An 18636-nucleotide genomic window follows, 5' to 3' on the forward strand; every position below is an offset into this window, starting at 1 on the left:
CTCGGCAACCTGCCATTTTAGGGAAAAACTAATTTAATTGTAATCATGGTCTAGTTTTATAAACATTTTAGACAGATAGACAACTAAGGGTTATGGTTAATTGGGTTTCATCCAACTTTTGGTTCACCACAAGTGAACACACTTTTTTTTACACACAAATGATTATCAGAGTTCCCAAGGTGAGACTTATTTGGTAAAATATGCAGATGATACTGTTCTTCTTTCTTTGCGTTCACATTTAGACCAGGAATATGGGCTGTGGTTTTTTTCTTGGTGTATCAGTATGAAACTGGATTTGAATGTCTCAAAGACTAAAGAGATGCTCATTAATTTTAGTAAGAAAGCACTTGCACTTCAAGCTGTGATTAGTAATGGGACACAGGTGAAAGCAGGGGAATATAAGTATTTAGGGAAGATTTTTGATAACACGTTGAAGCTTGATCCGAATACTGATTAAAAAAAATCATATCAAAGATTATTTACTGTGTATTTACAATTCATTTGTTGAAAGTGTTTTGTCTTTTTCTTTTATATGCTGGTTTTCTTCACTGTCTATGAAGAACAAAAATCGTCTACAATCTTGGAGCACATAGTCTGAATGAACTGCCCCAAGGGGATTAATAAAGCTCTAAACTAAACTAAAGGAATTAGCCCACCTGTGCAGGTGTGTCTTCTTTATTTCAAATTTTTTCCCACGTTTCTCGGAAGCGGAAGTCGTCATAGTTTGGTGAACTTCTATAGTGGTGAATGAAAGACTACATTATATTTTTCGTGTTCCCATTTGCTCAAATAGCAAAAACAAAAACAAATAGAAACGTCCACAATAGTGGTTTCACAACTTTCAAAAGAGGAAAAAGAAGAGAGAGATGATAACGGTAAACTTGACCATCACTCCCACAGCCTCACACCCTCACAGCTTTATAGTTTTTTGTAATTTGATGCAAAGGTATAGCCTAATATAATACAAATGGTAGTTTTATAAATGTACATACATTAAAAATATATATAATATAAAACTTTGCAGGATTTGGGTGGATTAGTCTGTGAAAAAGGTCCATTGGAATATTGTTTATGTAGTGGAAATGTGTTTGTGCCCTTCAGACAACACTTTTTTTGCAAGTGTGATGGGTATCATTTACCATGAGTAGGCCTACAGTTTAAAGTGCCATGGTATTACCATCTGATGATACCATGTAGGCTATGGTAATGCTTTTAGTAAGCGTAGGCTATATAATTAGTTCTGGAGGTTGGTTAGAGAATAAAACACTTTGTCTACGTTGACGCATTCATTTATAATACTCTACTTAAAATATCGCGCTATAGACAGGTGAAGTAACGACAACGTTGTGTCTTCCTCTCTTCACTGAGTCTCAAACTGAAGCGTCTTTTCACGCTCACCTGAAATGCTCATGAATATTCATTAGAGCGCGCTCACATTGGTCGATTATCCGGTGACGTTGGCATTAAGGCGGGAATAACCCGAAACGTTCCTTCAATGTTCGTAAGCAGTCCTGCGCTGCAGTGAAGAGAAACGCAGAGAAGAGAAACACTAGCAGACCAGCTTCTGTTTACAATAAAAACTCATTACAGGAGAAAACAAGTGATAGGTGTGATTTCACAAGCCTTTCCTCAGGTTATGGTTTCATTCTCAGCTGTCTCATCATGGATCTAGTGCAGTTTTATCACCCGGAATCTTTTTCCTTCCCTTCTGAACAGAACAAGTAAGTGACTTTATTAATTCACAACTTTATACGGACATAATCAGGTTTTTCATATGTAACTTTGTATTTAATGAACTTCATTAGGTGCAACTTTGTAATAGAAAAGTAGCCTATAACTGTATAAAATTGATACTAGGCCCATATTTACTATAAAATGGCTAAAATATTATTGTACTGATTGAAGGTGATCCTATATTAATTTATATTATGTAGTAGTTACAATAACAAGTATTTTGGTAGAAACTGTTACATTTTTGCAAGTGCACATGTGACTTATAGATGAGCAACACACACACACACACACACACACACACACACACACACACACACACACACACACACACACACACACACACATATGTGTGTGTTACTCATCTATAAGTCACGTGCGCACTTGCAAAAATGTACCAAAATACTTGGTATTGTAATATATATATATATTCTATATAATAAAACGTGCTCATGAAAGAAAATGTAAGAAGAAAGATTTGATCTTACGGTAAATAGATATTCGTAGATAATAGATGCGTTCAAGACTGATCAGTTTTATATTGTTTAACTCTCAAAAGATCAGATAAAATAGTAAATGGAATAAAAGTGTTTTTCCATAAATCAGCAACTTTAAATATCTGTAAAAACTGTTAATATCTGTCAATCATCAGACCATTTAAGATCAAAAGTTCCAATAAGAACTTAAAGAATACAATAAGAGAACCAGTTCAAGTTCCACAATGTCATTTTGTACACGATGTTTTTTTTTGGGGGGGGGGAGTTTTTTGGGGAAAACCATCATGCTTTAAAGGACCCAGAAACCAATACGTTGATCAGAAGAACATGTAATAGACCATCAACAATTTATCAACCTTAATTTCTAACAGAGTTATTCCTGTGTACTGAAAGGCATGATATTAGTTGCGGTGCTCGTCTAAACCTCACTTTGAAAGAGTGGGAAAAATCCCAAATATAATCCCGCTGTAGGCTATACCGTTTACGTAATGAGGACACGTTCTGGCAGAGTTCACTGACCATCTTACTGCAATAGGATTTGCTATGAGTGAAGGAGTCACAGGTAATTCCTCTGGATCCCAGACAAAAACCCTGATGGGCTTTAGGGTCACGTTACTGGCTGCCGCACACTGTGTGTGTGTGTGTGTGTGTGTGTGTGTGTGTGTGTGTGTGTGTGTGTGAGAGAACAGGTGTGTTCAGGTGCTGTGTGGCCTGTAAACACTACGTCTGACATAGTGGGAAATATTTAATTGTGCTGATAAAAGGAAAACCACTAAATTGCTGTTCCGTCAGATTGCAGCTCTTTTCAGGTTTCATGGACTGTAAAACAAAACATCCTGGTAAATTGTCTTTCTGTGAACCATGGCTAATAAAAATACAAACATAATTAACATAAACAGTTTGTAGAACGTGCACAGTGTGACCTACACAAGGACAAAACACCATCAGGGTAACACACACACACACACACACACACACACACACACACACACACACACGTGATGTTAAAACAATGCTGATAGTTTTAAAGCTATATTTAAACAATAAACAAAACAAACACTTCCATTCAAAAGTTTGGGGTTGGTTAGATTTATTGATTGTTTATGAAATATGTATCTTCTGCTCAACAAGACTGCATTTTTTAAAATCAAATACAGTAAAACATTAATATTCTGAAATAGTATTGCAGTACATTTTTGTTTATTGTAAATTTAAATTTAAATTTTAAATTGTAAATTTATTCCTGTGATCAAAGCTGAATTTTCAGCATCATTACTCCAGTCTTTAGTCACATGATCCTTCAGAAATCATTCTAATATGATGATTTACTGCTCAAGAAACATTTCTGATTATTATTAATGTTGAGTTGTGCTGCTTCATAATTTTTTGTTAAAAAGGAACAGAATTTATTTTAATTTTGTTACATTTTAAATATATTTAGGCTATATTCTGATCAATTTAAGGCATTATTGATGAATAATTTATTGCAAAACAATCTTTATAATTTAAATGAAATGTACTGGTTTTTACCGTAAATTTTAAGGTGACTCATATTTTTTACTTACAAAACCAATGTTACAGTATTTTGTGTTTGAAATCAAATACAAAAATGTTCTATAAAAGAATAAATATTGTTAGAGTTTCATTATAAATTATTTTATAATTGATATAACAACAACATTTATGCAGTGTTATGCTCTAAAATGACATGTATTGTCTGGTTAAATCAGTTTTTTAAATATAATTTATATGCATGTATACCTAACATTTAACTGTGTAATAGTAATACAATTTTATATAATAAAGAAAATGCACACATGTATTTATCCCTGTTTCTTAATTCTCATTATTCTTTTGATTTCCAAAGCTTCCTGGACCTGATGTCGATCAGCAGCCACTACATCAAGACCGAACCCTCAAGCCCTTCGTCCCTGTCGGACAGTCTGACCCAGCACAGTCCCGGGGCGTCGTCGGACGCTGGGAGCAGCTTCAGTTCAGTAACTAAAGGGAACCCAACAGGTCTGGACTCGCCTGGGTCGTACTCTGGGGTGGAGGCGGGGCTCAGGCCCCCCGGCGCCCCCTGCAGGCTGCTGGAGGAAGCGCCGGTGAAGAGCGGACACGGGCTCAGCTCAGGCCCCAAACGCCTGTGTCTCGTGTGTGGAGACGTCGGATCTGGGTTCCACTATGGAGTGGCTTCCTGCGAGGCCTGCAAAGCCTTCTTCAAACGCACCATTCAAGGTCAGGATCACAGTTTCCACAAAAATATTAAGCACAAATTAAAGGGTTAGTTCACCCAAAAATGAAAATTAGCCCATGATTTACTCACCCTCAAGTCATCCTAGGTGTACATGACATTCTTCTTTCAGACGAATACAATCGGATTTATATTAAAAAATGTCCTGACTCTTCCAAGCTTTATAATGGCAGTGAATGGCAGTTTATGTTTTGAAGTCCATCAAAGTGCATCCATCCATCATAAACGTGCTCCACATGGCTCCGGTGGGTTAATAAAGGCCTTTTAATAAAAAATATTCATATTTAACACGTTACAAAGTAAAATTCTAGCTTCCGGCCAAACGCAGTCTACTTACACCTAAAGCACAACTTACTGTATGACGTCAGAAGTAGCGTAGTGCGTCGTGGCGGAGTGTAAATATCAGCAGTACGTCGCATTACTCGCATAAGTTGCACTTACAGTAAGTGGAATCTGTATGTTCGTTTGGCGAAAGCTAGTTATTTTACTTTAGAAAGTTTTAAATATGAATATTTTTCTTACACAAACGCATCGCTTCGCTTCAGAAGGCCTTTATTAACCCGTGTGGAGCACTTTTAGCGTGGATAGATGCACTTTTATGGACTTAAAACAGAAACAGCAGTTATTTTAATACAACTCTGATTATATTTGTCTGAAAAAAGAATGTCATATCATATACACCTAGGATGACTTGAGGGTGAGTAAATCATGGGCTAATTTTTTCAATTTTGGGTGAACTGTTATTAATATTAATAATAGCAAACTGTCAACATCGATAAAAGGTGTGTTTGTGTGTTTGATACACACAGATTTAGCTAGATGCATGTTTTTGGTCCTGAATCTGATGATGTCTGTCTGTTTGTCTCTCTCAGGTAATATAGAGTACAGTTGTTCGGTCAGCAGAGATTGTGAGATTACTAAACGGAGGAGGAAGTCCTGCCAGGCCTGCCGCTTCACCAAGTGTCTGTCTGTGGGAATGCTGAGAGAAGGTGAGAGTGTGTGTGTGGATGATTCTCACAAAAACTGCCACATTTCACCGCAAAATCTAAAGGCAAAAATATTCGAAGAAGGAAAATTAAGTCTGTTTTGTGACATTATATTCATGAAAATTAAGCAACTGTAATAAATGCGTCAGGATTTTCTACAATTGAGTTTTTATTTATTTAAATTATTCAAAATGATAATTCCCAATGAACTCCTATTGCTGCAATACAATGATTTTCAAAATTAAGATTAGCATAAATACAATTTTAACAATTGAAATGTTTAGATCGTGTAATTGGTTAACGGTAAGAGAACGGACAAGAATTGTGGTGGTAAATATGCTTGATTGATTGTCATACAAATCCTAATTACGCATTATTATATGTTTTGTTGGATTTTATTATTTGCGGTCAGCATTTAGTTTTCTGCATCAGAGCATATTTGGGTTATGACCCACTATTTGAGAACTACTCCTTTAAGCAAAATGTCTTTGTTTTGATGATATTGGCACATTCTTGACAGGTTTTGTGAGAAAATGTAGTGCGACACTCTATATGAATGACAATACATGCAGGTTCTTTTGATTTGTTTGGCTATGAAAGCATCTGAGATCAAACACATACAGTACAGGCCAAAAGTTTGGAAACATTACTATTTTTAATGTTTTTGAAAGAAGTTTCTTCTGCTCATCAAGCCTGCATTTATTTGATCAAAAATACAGATTTTTTTTTAAATATTGTGATATATTATTACAATTTAAAATAATTGGTTTTCAATTTATTATACTTTAAATTATCATTTATTTCTGTGATGCAAAGCTGAATTTTCAGGATCATTACTCCAGTCTTCAGTGTCACATGTGACATCCAGTCTATCACATGATCCTTTAGAAATCATTCTAATATTCTGATTTATTATGAGTGTTGGACACAGTTCTGCTGCCTAATATATTTGATGAATAAAAGGTTAAAAAGAACTGCATTTATTCAAAATAAAAAAATATTTTCTAATAATATAAATCTTCTTTACTATCACTTTTTTATCAATTTAACACATCCTTGCTGAATAAAAGTATTGATTTATTTCAAAAAAAGAAAGAAAAAAAAATTACTGACCCCAAATCACTGACCAGTCGTGTATATTGTTGTTACAAAAGATTTCTATTTTTAAAACATTTGCTTCTTTTTTTTTCTTTTTTTTTACTTTTATTCATCAAAGTATCCTAAAAAAGTATCACAGGTTATGAAAAAATATTAAGCAGCAGAACTGTTTACAACTTTGATAATGAATCATCATATTAGAATGATTTCTAAAGGATCATGTGATAGACTGGATGTCACATGTGACACTGAAGACTGGAGTAATGATCCTGAAAATTCAGCTTTGCATCACAGAAATAAATGATCATTTAAAGTATAATAAATTGAAAACCAATTATTTTAAATTGTAATAATATATCACAATATTACATTTTTTTTCTGTATTTTTGATCAAATAAATGCAGGCTTGATGAGCAGAAGAAACTTCTTTCAAAAACATTAAAAATAGTAATGTGTCCAACTTTTGGCCTGTACTGTATATATTGGGCTTCTGGAATTTACTTTAGTGCTTTCACATACACAACCATAGATGTAATAATTATATTCAGATAAAACTGAAGCAGTCAGCAAAAAGTGTGATATTAGTGCAGGTGTGGAGTCGTTTTTTTGCTGCCCTGATTTAGTTTCAGTGCACCTGCCTTTTCAAAACGCTGCCAAAATAATTTGTAAAATCAAACGGATGGAGATCTATTTCAGCCGAACTGTATATTTGATTATACTTGTTCTACAAGTTCTTTTCTCTTATCCCATAATCTACATTTTTAGACACAGCTGTCACGGGTATTACTTTTGACATGTAATCATTTAGCAGACGCTTTTATCCAAACCAACTTACAAATGAGGAGAACAATAGAAGCAATCAAACCAACAAGGCTGTGAGTGCTGTGTTATGGGTATGATCTGCAGCACAGACGATGAGACGCAGAAGTAGCAAAACACAGTCTTTATTCAGAAATCCTAACACTTGCCAACTTGCCAACCACAATAAACCATAAACGAGCAGAACTGAAACAGGAGTTTAAACACTCACCGGCCACTTTATTAGGCACACCTTGCTAGTACCGGTTTAGACCCCTTTTGCCCCTTATATATATATATATACATAGTTGAATCAGTCACAAAGAATTAAGGCAGTTCTGAAGGCAAAAGGGGTCCAAACCGGTACTAGCAAGGTGTACCTAATAAAGTGGCCGGTGAGGGTTCAAACTCCTGTTTCAGTTCTGCTCATTTATGGTATATATATATATATATATATATATATGATGCAAAAGCCTCTAAGTGCCATCTGAAATTTTCTTCTAGAATGATAATTTTTATCAAGCTCGTATATTTAAGTTAAATAATTTCACTTAAATGGCAATGCAAATTACCTATGGATTGTAATTTAAGTGAAATTACTTAAATATACAAGCTTTATAAAAATGAGCATTCTAGAAGAAAATTTCAGATGGCACTCTTCACACACACACACACACACACACACACATATATATATATATATATAAATATATATAGACAGTATATATGGTATGTTATTATTATAAAAAGTTTTAGATTATAAAAATATTAATTTTATATTAATTTAATATGCTTTTTCAAATTGTATTTTTATATATTTATATATTTTTTAAACAATTTTGTCTTGCATACTTATATTACAATATTAATGTATTTACATTAATTGTTGTGTGTGCAAGTTATGTTTTTGTTCTTTTTTGGGGTGTTTTAAGGATAAATCTAAGAAAGTTTTGTGAGGCTTATTATAATAAATTAATAATTTATATTTATATTGTTCATTTCATATTGTTGTCTTGCATACATGTATTACAACATTAATGTATTGACATACATTGTTATGATGCATTACAAACCTCTCTGAATAGGTCTGTACTCATATTTTTAATAAAGTAAATTCTACTATTGTCAGACAGTTTCTATGTATTTTGTAATAAAGAAAACAATCCACAGATTATATAATTTACATTTAAGAATCTACATTATTTTCTTCATTGTGTGTGTGTGTGTGTGTGTGTGTGTGTGTGTGTGTGTGTGTGTGACTCCAGGTGTGCGTTTGGACCGGGTGCGAGGAGGACGGCAGAAATATAAGAGGAGAATTGACTCTGATTCCAGCGTGCACCTCAGCGTACCTCCACCTCACAGAAAACCCCGTAAGAAGCAGATTTCCCCTCAGCCAGACACATCTGCGTCTCAGTATGCGTGTTCATAATCTCCCCTGGCTCTTTCTTTAGCGTCCTGCAGCATTCAGGGGGAGAATCAGGTGGTGACCCTCCTGTTGGGGGCCGAGCCCGAGCGAGTGTGTGCCATGCCTGACCCCGCGCTCCCCGACAGTGACATCAAAGCCCTGACGACCCTGTGTGACCTCGCCGACAGAGAGCTCGTGCTGAACATCAGCTGGGCCAAACACATACCAGGTACACATACTCGAAACTCACATGCCAAAGAGACTTAAATTACACACACACACGTGTTTTATCTACTATCTGTTTTGGATACAAAGAGATAAAGTGCTGTTAGTTCAGATGTGTTTCTGTGTGTCTGGTAAAACAACTGGAATGTCAGATCATTAGATGTTTTCAGAGAATAAAAATGTCTTCCTGTATTCGAGACGTCTGCCCTTTTAGCTGCTCTAAAGACACATTTATGCATCTTAATAAGGACATTTCATAGACTTTTGTCGTTATTAAAGCTAATGTATTTACTACAGACGAACACACACGCACTCTTGTACATCTATCTTTGTGAGGACATTTACACAATGCAATCTCTAGCTCCTTACCCTAACCCTACCCATCACCTGTCTAACCCGAACCCTTACCCTAACACTACCCTTAACCTAATTATAACCTTATCCCTCAAACAAAGTCTTGACCCTCAAACTGGCCTTTAAATGGGTCTCAGGAAGTGATGACAGGACAAAATGTCCTCACTTTACTCTCTTTGACCTCACTCCTATGGCCTAAAACTCAAACCGGTCCTCACAAAGATAGTTGTACAAGTACACACACACACACACACACACACACACACATACACGCATACAGAGAACTGGCCAGCACCTGTTTTGGTGTTGATACTGACCTCTATAGTAATGCTTACAAAACAAACCATAAAACCAGGTGTGTGTGTGTGTGTAATTCTCCATAACATGTGACTGATTATATGCCATAGTTTTGTGCACTGGATTTCAGTATTTGGTAAATAAACATCATTAATTCACATATGGACAGAGAGAATGTGAGTGATTATTACATCTATTACACATTATCTACATGAAGACACACAACAGACTTCTATTGTTTTTATATAAGGTTATAATGACTACAAAAATAATAAATGAAAATCAAAAAATATTGTAATCTGTATCCTTAAACATCCTTAAAACAAAATTAATTTACTTGGAGGAAAAAAATGTGTAACATATTAACTTATATCTTGATAAATTGATATATACTGTACAGTATGTGTTTATATTATTATAACATTTTAGTTGTTTTAATGGTGGATCTTTTTGTGAGGCATATTATTATAATAAATATTATATATTTGATAGGGATGCACCGATATGACAATTTTGGCCGATACCGATAACCGAAAATGTTTCATATTTGAAAGCCGATAACCGATAAATTGGCCAATAAATATAAATCCAAGTTTTTATATAATTTTTGAGAGATGAAAATCACCATCACCATCAAAATCTATATCCCAAGCACACTATTATATTGATATTCTCATAATTTGATGTCGCCTATATGACAGACTTGTGCTGCACATGTTGCACTTAACTGTATATTTCTTTTTTGAAGTGATTCCAGTCATATTTCAAGCAATTCAAAATCACCATGGCGACCAGTGCACATCTGAAGTGTCTCAGCTTTATCGGTTTTAATATATCAGCTTTAATATAATAAATATTTTCACATAACATTTGTGCAAGGACCATTCAACACTTTTACATAAATTGTTTTAAAAACTTCCTGAGTATGAATATATTAAAATATATATGTTTTCATATTATATATTAAAATATTATATATAAATATTATAACTGTTATAGTGTTATATTAGTTGACATTTTTCAATAATTTGATCATTTTTATATTTTTTGTCTTGTGCAATTTTGCTTCTCAATTGAATTAATCTTGTCTTAAGGATTTTTAACTAAAAAACAAAACATTCCTTCTGATTTGAAAACATAAAATTTTTCGCCTTATTCTTACTATTGTCAGGCTTAGCTCACTTCTGTGAACAGCTTTGTCCCCAAAGTGTAACGCAATCATGTTTGTGTGTGTGTGTTTGTGTGTTTTTCATACACATGAGCGGTTGTGTGTGTTCATGTCAACATTGAAATACTATGTGTGTGTGTGTGACAGCAGCATTGTCTGTTCCCTGGCGTCTGAAGCAGGATGTACAATAGAAGATGACATTGCTGATTTAAATGGCTCCAGGGTTGTTTATTTGCGTTGTTTGAGTGTCATGAGGGCCCTTTGATTCCGTTAACACGTTTCACAGACGTCGATACGGCCGCGTCTCCAGCGCACAGCGTGAACCCGCGATCGATCAGCGCGGAGATGCAATCAGCTAATGAACGTCACTCAGGAGGAGAGAGAGCGAGAGATACGAGTCATTACGGCCTCTGATAAGCATCAGTGATGGGTGAAAAAATCAAATCAAAGCTCCTCTCCTCCCTCGCCACACCAAACTAATCACTGGCTTTTTAATTAAGTGTGAGAGAACGTGAATGAGAGAGATTTGTCCGTCATTGACGCGGTTCTTCAGGGGACAAACCCCTGTCACACACACACACACACACACACACACACACACACACACACACACACACACACACACACACACACACACACACACACACACACACACACACACACACACACACACACACACACACACACACACACACACACACACACACAGACAGACAGACCTGTCTTTCCTAACAGAGGTCACAGTCCAGTCTGAAACTGAATAGAAATTAGCTCTAAAATAAGAAGGTTTTCTCTGTCATATTAAAATCTTATTTTATGAGCTGATTCAACATTTCAGAGGCAGGTGTTAATTAATTATATAGCTAATTATGTACTTATTTAGGTGATTAGTTGTTTTAGTTTGTTTATCAGATTAGTTGTTTAGGAAATTAGCTGAGTAAGGTGAAATTAGAAATAAGTTTATCTAGATAATAGATATTGATTGGTTATTTAGCTGAATATAGTTGTTTTGGATTACTTATTTAGCTGATTAGTAGTTTAATTAGGTGATTAGTTGTTTTAAATATGTTAGAGCTGCACAATTCTGGATAAACTGAGAATCACGAATTTTTTTTTTTTTAAATAGAGATCACGATTCTGAACAGAATCTAAACAAAATAACATGTAATTTACTAGAGTTTCTTACAAAATGTTAATTACTGCAGGCTTGTTTAAAGGGGTAGTTGATTATGATGTCACTTTTCCAACTTTAGTTAGTGTGTAATGTTGCTGTTTGAGCATAAACAACATCTGCAAAGTTACAACGCTCAAAGTTCAAAGCAAAGGGAGATATTTGCTTTTAAAGAAATTGCTTTTTAAGGACTACAACAAACGGCTGGTAGGGACTACACAACATTCCTCCCGGGTTAGTGACATCACCAACCCTAAAATTTACATAAACCCGCCCCCGGAACAATATTTATAGATTATCAAGACAAAATATGCTAATCAATGACTAGAAGATATCTACACAGCTACATAAATTCATCAACTAACCATTCAGAAATATCCTGTTGCTTCTACATGTTGTCACTTCTTCTTGAGTCTCTCCATCATTGACTCCGTTGACATCACTGACTCCAGTTTGAACATAAAAGGCTAAAAGTCTTTGAAATTTCCAGTGCATGTCTCTGTGAGGTAAAAGGACACGAGCTCTTGAAGCTCCGCCCCCTGTGCCGGGAGCAGCAGCTCATTTGCATTTAAAGGAACAGACACAAAATGGTGCGTTTTTGCTCACTCTCAAAAAGTGACAACTTTAACATGCTATATAAAAATATCTGTGGGGTATTTTGAGCTAAAACTTCACATGCACACTCTGGGGACATCAAAGACTTATTTTTTACATCTTGTGAAAAGGGCATTATACCGCCCCTTTAAAGTCCCCCTGTAGCCAATAATTATATCCCTTTAAACTCATCTTTGATTACCAAAATGACACATTTAATCGTTTTTTCCTTGAATTTTTTTTCTTCATGCCTTAAAATAGTTTGAATGTAACTCTACACCCTTTCCTCATTTAGTATATGCAGTTCTATGAATATGCAAATGAGCTCCGCCTCCACTCACTCACACCAGCTCAGAGATCCATTCGTTGACGATCACACGTTGATCTGATTGGTTACAAGGTAGTTTGTGACGTCAGAAACACCAGCGATTTCAAACCGTGTTTTTGAGACTGTCTTTGGTTCACCGCATTACAGTAAAATTACATTACATTACATACATACATAAATACATACAGACAGTACATAAAATACTATCATTGTAAACGACTGTAGAATTAAATAAAATGCAGTAACCAATTATTTGGAGCAAACTGTCGTCACTCAAATGTGCGTAAGAGTGCTCTTGAGTGTTCTTAGCTAAGAACAAATCCAAGATGAGAAAACATTAGTGAATGTCAGAATCTTCGTAAAAAGTGCGTAAGTGTAGCCTGGTTAAAACCAGACCATTCTAAGTAGTAACTGAGTTATGGTCTGGCAAAGCTTCATTAATAACTCATTTCCAAAGGGGCGTCACCAACGGACGTCGCTCAAATGCCTCTGGGCGCAATTGGATAGACCTAAAACCAATCAGAGCGATCGTCATCGTGTAAAGCCATATGCTGCGTCCCAATTCGCCTAAGTTACACTACGCCATAAAAGTATGTACTCTTTTTGTGAAGAAAAGGTATTTACTTTTGAATGTGTAGCAAAAAAGTAGGCAAGCTTTGGGACATACTACTTCGTCATCTTTATCGGACGGATCTGTCACGTGCGTCCTGTCACGTAAACTGCCCTGTCAATCATCTTGTAACAGTTAAAATCCTCTATTAAATCCAATTTAATTTCCTACCGTTTCGGAGAGAAATGTAGTAGCACGTTCATTTGCCAGTGGGTCTTTCATGGAGACTGTCCTCATGTGTTTGCAATTTGAATATAATAATGCATTTAAAAGTTGGTGCGCTTCACCAACGGACGTCGCTCAAATGCCTCTGGGCGCAATTGGATAGACCTAAAACCAATCAGAGCGATTGTCATCGTGCAAAGCCCCCCCCAACGTTTCTGATTGGTGCCGCGATTTCGACGGATTAGAAATGGGCTTGAATGAGCTCTTTGCCAGACTACTTGCAGAGCAAATCTAAATTTGCCGGAAGTTGTCTGGGTTTTCCCAGGCTAGCGTAAGTGTGGTTTAAGAACACATTTCTTCGTAAGAACGGTTGGTGAATGAGGCCCAGTGATCTGATCTATAATCTGAGCTTCTCTGATCAGTAACTCATCACTCCTGCAGGTTTCTCCAGCCTCTCTCTGTCCGATCAGATGAGTCTCCTGCAGAGCGCTTGGATGGAGATCCTTATCCTGCGAGTGGCTTTCAGCTCGCTGGCCTGCGATGACAAGCTGGTGTTTGCGGAGGATTACATCATGGATGCTGAACAGGCGAAATCAGCCGGTCTGCTGGAGCTCCACATGGCCATATTACAGCTGGTGCGCAGGTACAGATCCATGAGGCTGGAGAGAGAAGAGTTCGTCACTCTGAAAGCCATCGCTCTCGCCAACTCAGGTAAATGATACGAGTAATTGTACAGAACATTTGTGCAAGGAACGTTCAACCCTTTTACGCAAAAACATGCTTTAAACGAATGCGGCTAATAGCATTATTAAAGGTGAAGTATGTAGTTTCTGCAACACTAGTGGCACCTATAGGAGAATTACAAAAATAAATAATATTTTTAAAGGCATACTATGCAGTTTCCGTTTTTGTCAAACAGCGACCCCTAGAGTCGCTGTGGAGTACTTGTATTTAATGTTACTGTCGTAAATACCAACGAGTGAAAGCCTGACTGAGTGGGACTCTTGTCCGGTTCCTCACGGGGTCAGTTTCTCGTTTTCTTTTCCTTGACTCTTCCGACCGCGATTTCTTCGTTTTCTTTGTCGACTCTGCCATGATTCACGTCTGAAATGCGTGCTAGTGTCTTCCATAGAGGCTGCTTCATATGTTGTTGATGGATGTGGCGTCGTGCCATAAAGCAAGTCGTGATTCTCGCGAGATTTGATGGGGCGCCACCTCTAAAACCTGCATTGCTGGTTTTGCCAGCGGCGCCATGCGATGTTCCTCCCCCAACTCAAACATCACAATCACAGCTCTTACAGTCCGGATGCTTGTGGAGGCTTCTTAGCAGGTTCTTTCAATAAAAGGTCCAACATATTAGGAATACGTTTAGCTGTGTTGATATGTTTCATGAGTAAGTGTAAAGAACATAGGCTAGTAAGAGCTGTACGTGTAGACCTCCCTCTCCTGGCCTCAAGAGGCGCATTAGCGACTTAGCAATTAGCAGTCTTTAGACCCATTAGCACACCCGCCTCCCACACCGGAGACCCCGGTTCGAATCCCGCTCGGGCAGTCAACGGCAGCTGTCACAGTTGTAACGCGACAAGAGCAAACCTCCGTTGGTTAGACCATCCCATTTATATATTCTCGGTCCGACCTTTGTTGCCTCCGTAAGGCTTGGCCTTTGAAGTCTGCGTCCTTTGAAGGATGCAGCCTCTGAATTGGGACTCAATTCTCTTTCCCCGCCATTGACGGAAATTTCAGACTTTCCATGTTTTCACTGTTATGTGGTAGGGGGCGCTATTAGGCATATTCTGAAAGAGTACAGAATCTCTTGATCAAAACACAGGAGAAGAAGAAGCAAAAACAAGCGATATCATATGTTAGCAGATGCATATGTAAAATAATGCGATAATCAACATTAAACAGCATATAAATCAAAACTGTCTAATGTTACTGAATGAAATGTCGACCCAGGATGAGCTACAGGACTGTGAAGCTTTGGGAGTGTTGATGGACTCGATCTACTCCATCTGTGTTTTGATCATCGTTCTGAATCCGATCAAGACATGGTCTTTGACAAAAATGCGATTTTCTCAGCTTTTTGCTGAAAATGTTGCTTTTTTATGAAACTTACCAATATTCAAGTGTAGAAAAAAAAAGGGATGCATGAAGCTAGAATACAGCTTAAACGCAGAGGGTCTGTTCTTTCTTTTGATAAATTGCATGTTCAAATATTCATACAACAAAATATTCTGTCGGCCATGGAACTTTTGTGAAAAATAATAAAAAATGCTGGTGGTGGCTGGCAACTTTTTTTTTTAAACGCTGGCGGGGAAAGAGTTAAGCTGCGAATTGATGGACAGATCTGAGCGGACCGCTCTCAATGTGAGACTCGATGTTTGCACTTTTTGGGGAAATAAACCCATTAATGGCTTACTAATAGTAGTCAATGAACAATAAACTGGGTTAAGAGAATGTATTTTAACATAAACAAATCTTACATACTTCACCTTTAACACATTTTCATCAACATATTATTGGAACACACTACATTATTTACTGTCAATATTTTAATAAAGGCAATGCAATTTATTGAAGACGACAGTCAACACCTGATGTTTTGATTCCCTCTCTCAGACTCGATGCATATAGAGGACGTGGAGGCCGTTCAGGGTCTTCAGGACTCTCTCCATGAGGCTCTTCTGGATTACGAGTGTGTCCATCACAGGGAAGACCCTCGACGGGCGGGCAAACTCATCATGACCCTCCCGCTCCTCCGCCAAACCTCTGTCAAAGCCGTGCGCCGTTTCTTCAGCATCAAGCAGGACGGACGCGTCCCCATGCACAAACTCTTTCTGGAACTTCTGGAGGCCAATGTCTGATCCTTAACCCGATTGGACCATCAAACTGAGGTGACAGAAACGTCTGAAAGAGGATTGTTCACAAATCCACGGGGAAAAACAGGCGCGTGTCATGACATATAAAAATAGTACAGGATATACTCCAACAAACACAGTTTCACATAATTGAGGATTGATTTAACTAACAAAAAATAAGTTTCAAATATACACTACTGTTTAAAATTGGTTGTTTTTTTTTTTTAACCTTTCTTTTCATCAAAGAATCCTGAAAAATGCATCAGTTTCCATAAAAATCAACTGTTTTCAACATTGATAATAATCAGAAATGTTTCTTGAGCATCAAATCATTCTGAAGGTCGGAACATGTGACACTGAAGACTGGAGTAATGATGCTGAAAATTCAGCTTTGATCACAGGAATAAATTACATTTTAAAATATATTTAAACAGAAAACAGTTATTTTAAATTCTAATACTTTTTCTCAATAATGGACTGTATTTTTGATCAAATAAATACAGGCTTGGTGAGCAGAAGAGACTTTTTCAAAAAATTCAATAAAAATCTTACCGACTGATGGAAGTACATCAGTAAGTGCTGGATGTGAATATCGTTGAATTAATGGTGAAACTTTATTTATAATGGTTTGTATTTATTTAATTTATTAAAGATAAAGAGCATTTAATTTGCAGAATTTTTTTTCAGTTTTCATAAGAGTTCTATCATAGTAGAGAGTCAGCCTTGCCAAATACATAATAGTCAATAATTACTCTCCTGACACAAATATAAAGGAAAAACAGTGTTCAACAACATCTACTATACACACAATTTTCAATTCAAAAGGTCTCAGAGATGCAGTCTAGACAGAAATATGATGTATAGATTAACAACATTTAAGTGTGGAAACATCAAATAACAGGCGTACCAATGCACTTTTGACATTTTAACTAATAGATTATGTACTAACATAGGATCTCCAGATGCTCATTAATATATCTAAACAAACTAAGCTTTTTTTAATTCAATTTTTACCACCTTTTACCACATGAACCTTTTAGCACACCAAATTAAAAAGGCTCTTGCTCATTAAATGACAGAAAAGAAAAGCCATAGCAATATCTGTTCTCAGCCATTCACAGAGATGTGAAAGGATGTTTTGAAGCAATAACTGAATGTTGGTTGAATTCATCTTTAAATTAGATAGTTCACTCAAAAATGATCTGACATTTACTCATTCATGCTGTACCGTTCTGAGACATTTCTTACATGTGGTTTTATGTCATATTAATGTGCTGATTGTTGTCAGTCATTCATTGTGATGATCAGAAATGAATATGTTTACCGTAATAAAGGAAACACTACAAGATAGAATTAATGTGAACAGGACAGACTGATCTCTTGTGAGTTTGTTAGTCACATCTGCACCAGTTTAACAATGACTGTCATTCTCTGGATTTCTGGGTGTGTTATTTACGGCAGTTGTGTGTGTGATTCTCACTGTTTCTGCTTGTGAAGGTTTTGTGGATGTTGTACGATGCTCTCATAAACAATAGTGTAAGTTTATCTTCTCGTTATCTGTTTGATTATATGAAATGACTCTTTTTTTTTTTTTAAATAAATGGCAAAAATTATATAAAGATATTCAATAATAATGCATTAAATAACGGACTTGACATCTGTGTTTTTCGTCTTTGATTTGTTTTGATTTGTCAGGGTAACATTCACCAAAAACAAGCAGATTATTCTGCTTATGAGCTGCGTCACATTCATTTGTGTTCGAACCCTAAAAATTTCTAATTATATTATTTATTTTTGGATTATGGCAATCTGATTGTTTTCTTTTCAGATAAAGAGCTGCATGACAAATATAAACATACAAGCGTATATTTGACTCCAAACACTCAGAGATCAGCAAATATTCCTTGTAAATAAGCAATTACTTTATTTGTGTTTGATATCACGGTCGTTTGGTGGGATGTTTTTCCAGTGACAGTGATTTTGATCACCTACAATAAGATCTGGTATTCTGGTTGGTTGCGTCAAAAGAGTCGAGTGTCTGTTGATGCGTCTCGTCAATGTAGGTCTGGAATTTAATTTCTCTGAGAAAGAGAGATC

The 18636-nt window shown here is 36.3% G+C and overlaps 1 protein-coding gene across 1 annotated transcript; it reads left to right on the top strand.

The window, feature by feature from the left end:
• The first annotated feature begins 1482 nt into the window (after positions 1-1482).
• esrrgb (estrogen-related receptor gamma b) lies at positions 1483-18194 on the top strand. The gene is made up of 7 exons (XM_082148085.1): positions 1483-1721; positions 4096-4466; positions 5355-5471; positions 8630-8734; positions 8816-8998; positions 14123-14392; positions 16301-18194. Exons 1-7 carry the CDS (start codon positions 1663-1665, stop codon positions 16543-16545), a joined length of 1350 nt encoding a protein of 449 aa, XP_082004211.1. The 5' UTR covers positions 1483-1662; the 3' UTR covers positions 16546-18194.
• The last annotated feature ends 442 nt before the right edge of the window (positions 18195-18636 follow it).

Source organism: Leuciscus leuciscus (assembly GCF_965113295.1).
Source record: "Leuciscus leuciscus genome assembly, chromosome: 19".
In the NCBI taxonomy this organism is placed as follows: Eukaryota; Metazoa; Chordata; class Actinopteri; order Cypriniformes; family Leuciscidae; genus Leuciscus; species Leuciscus leuciscus.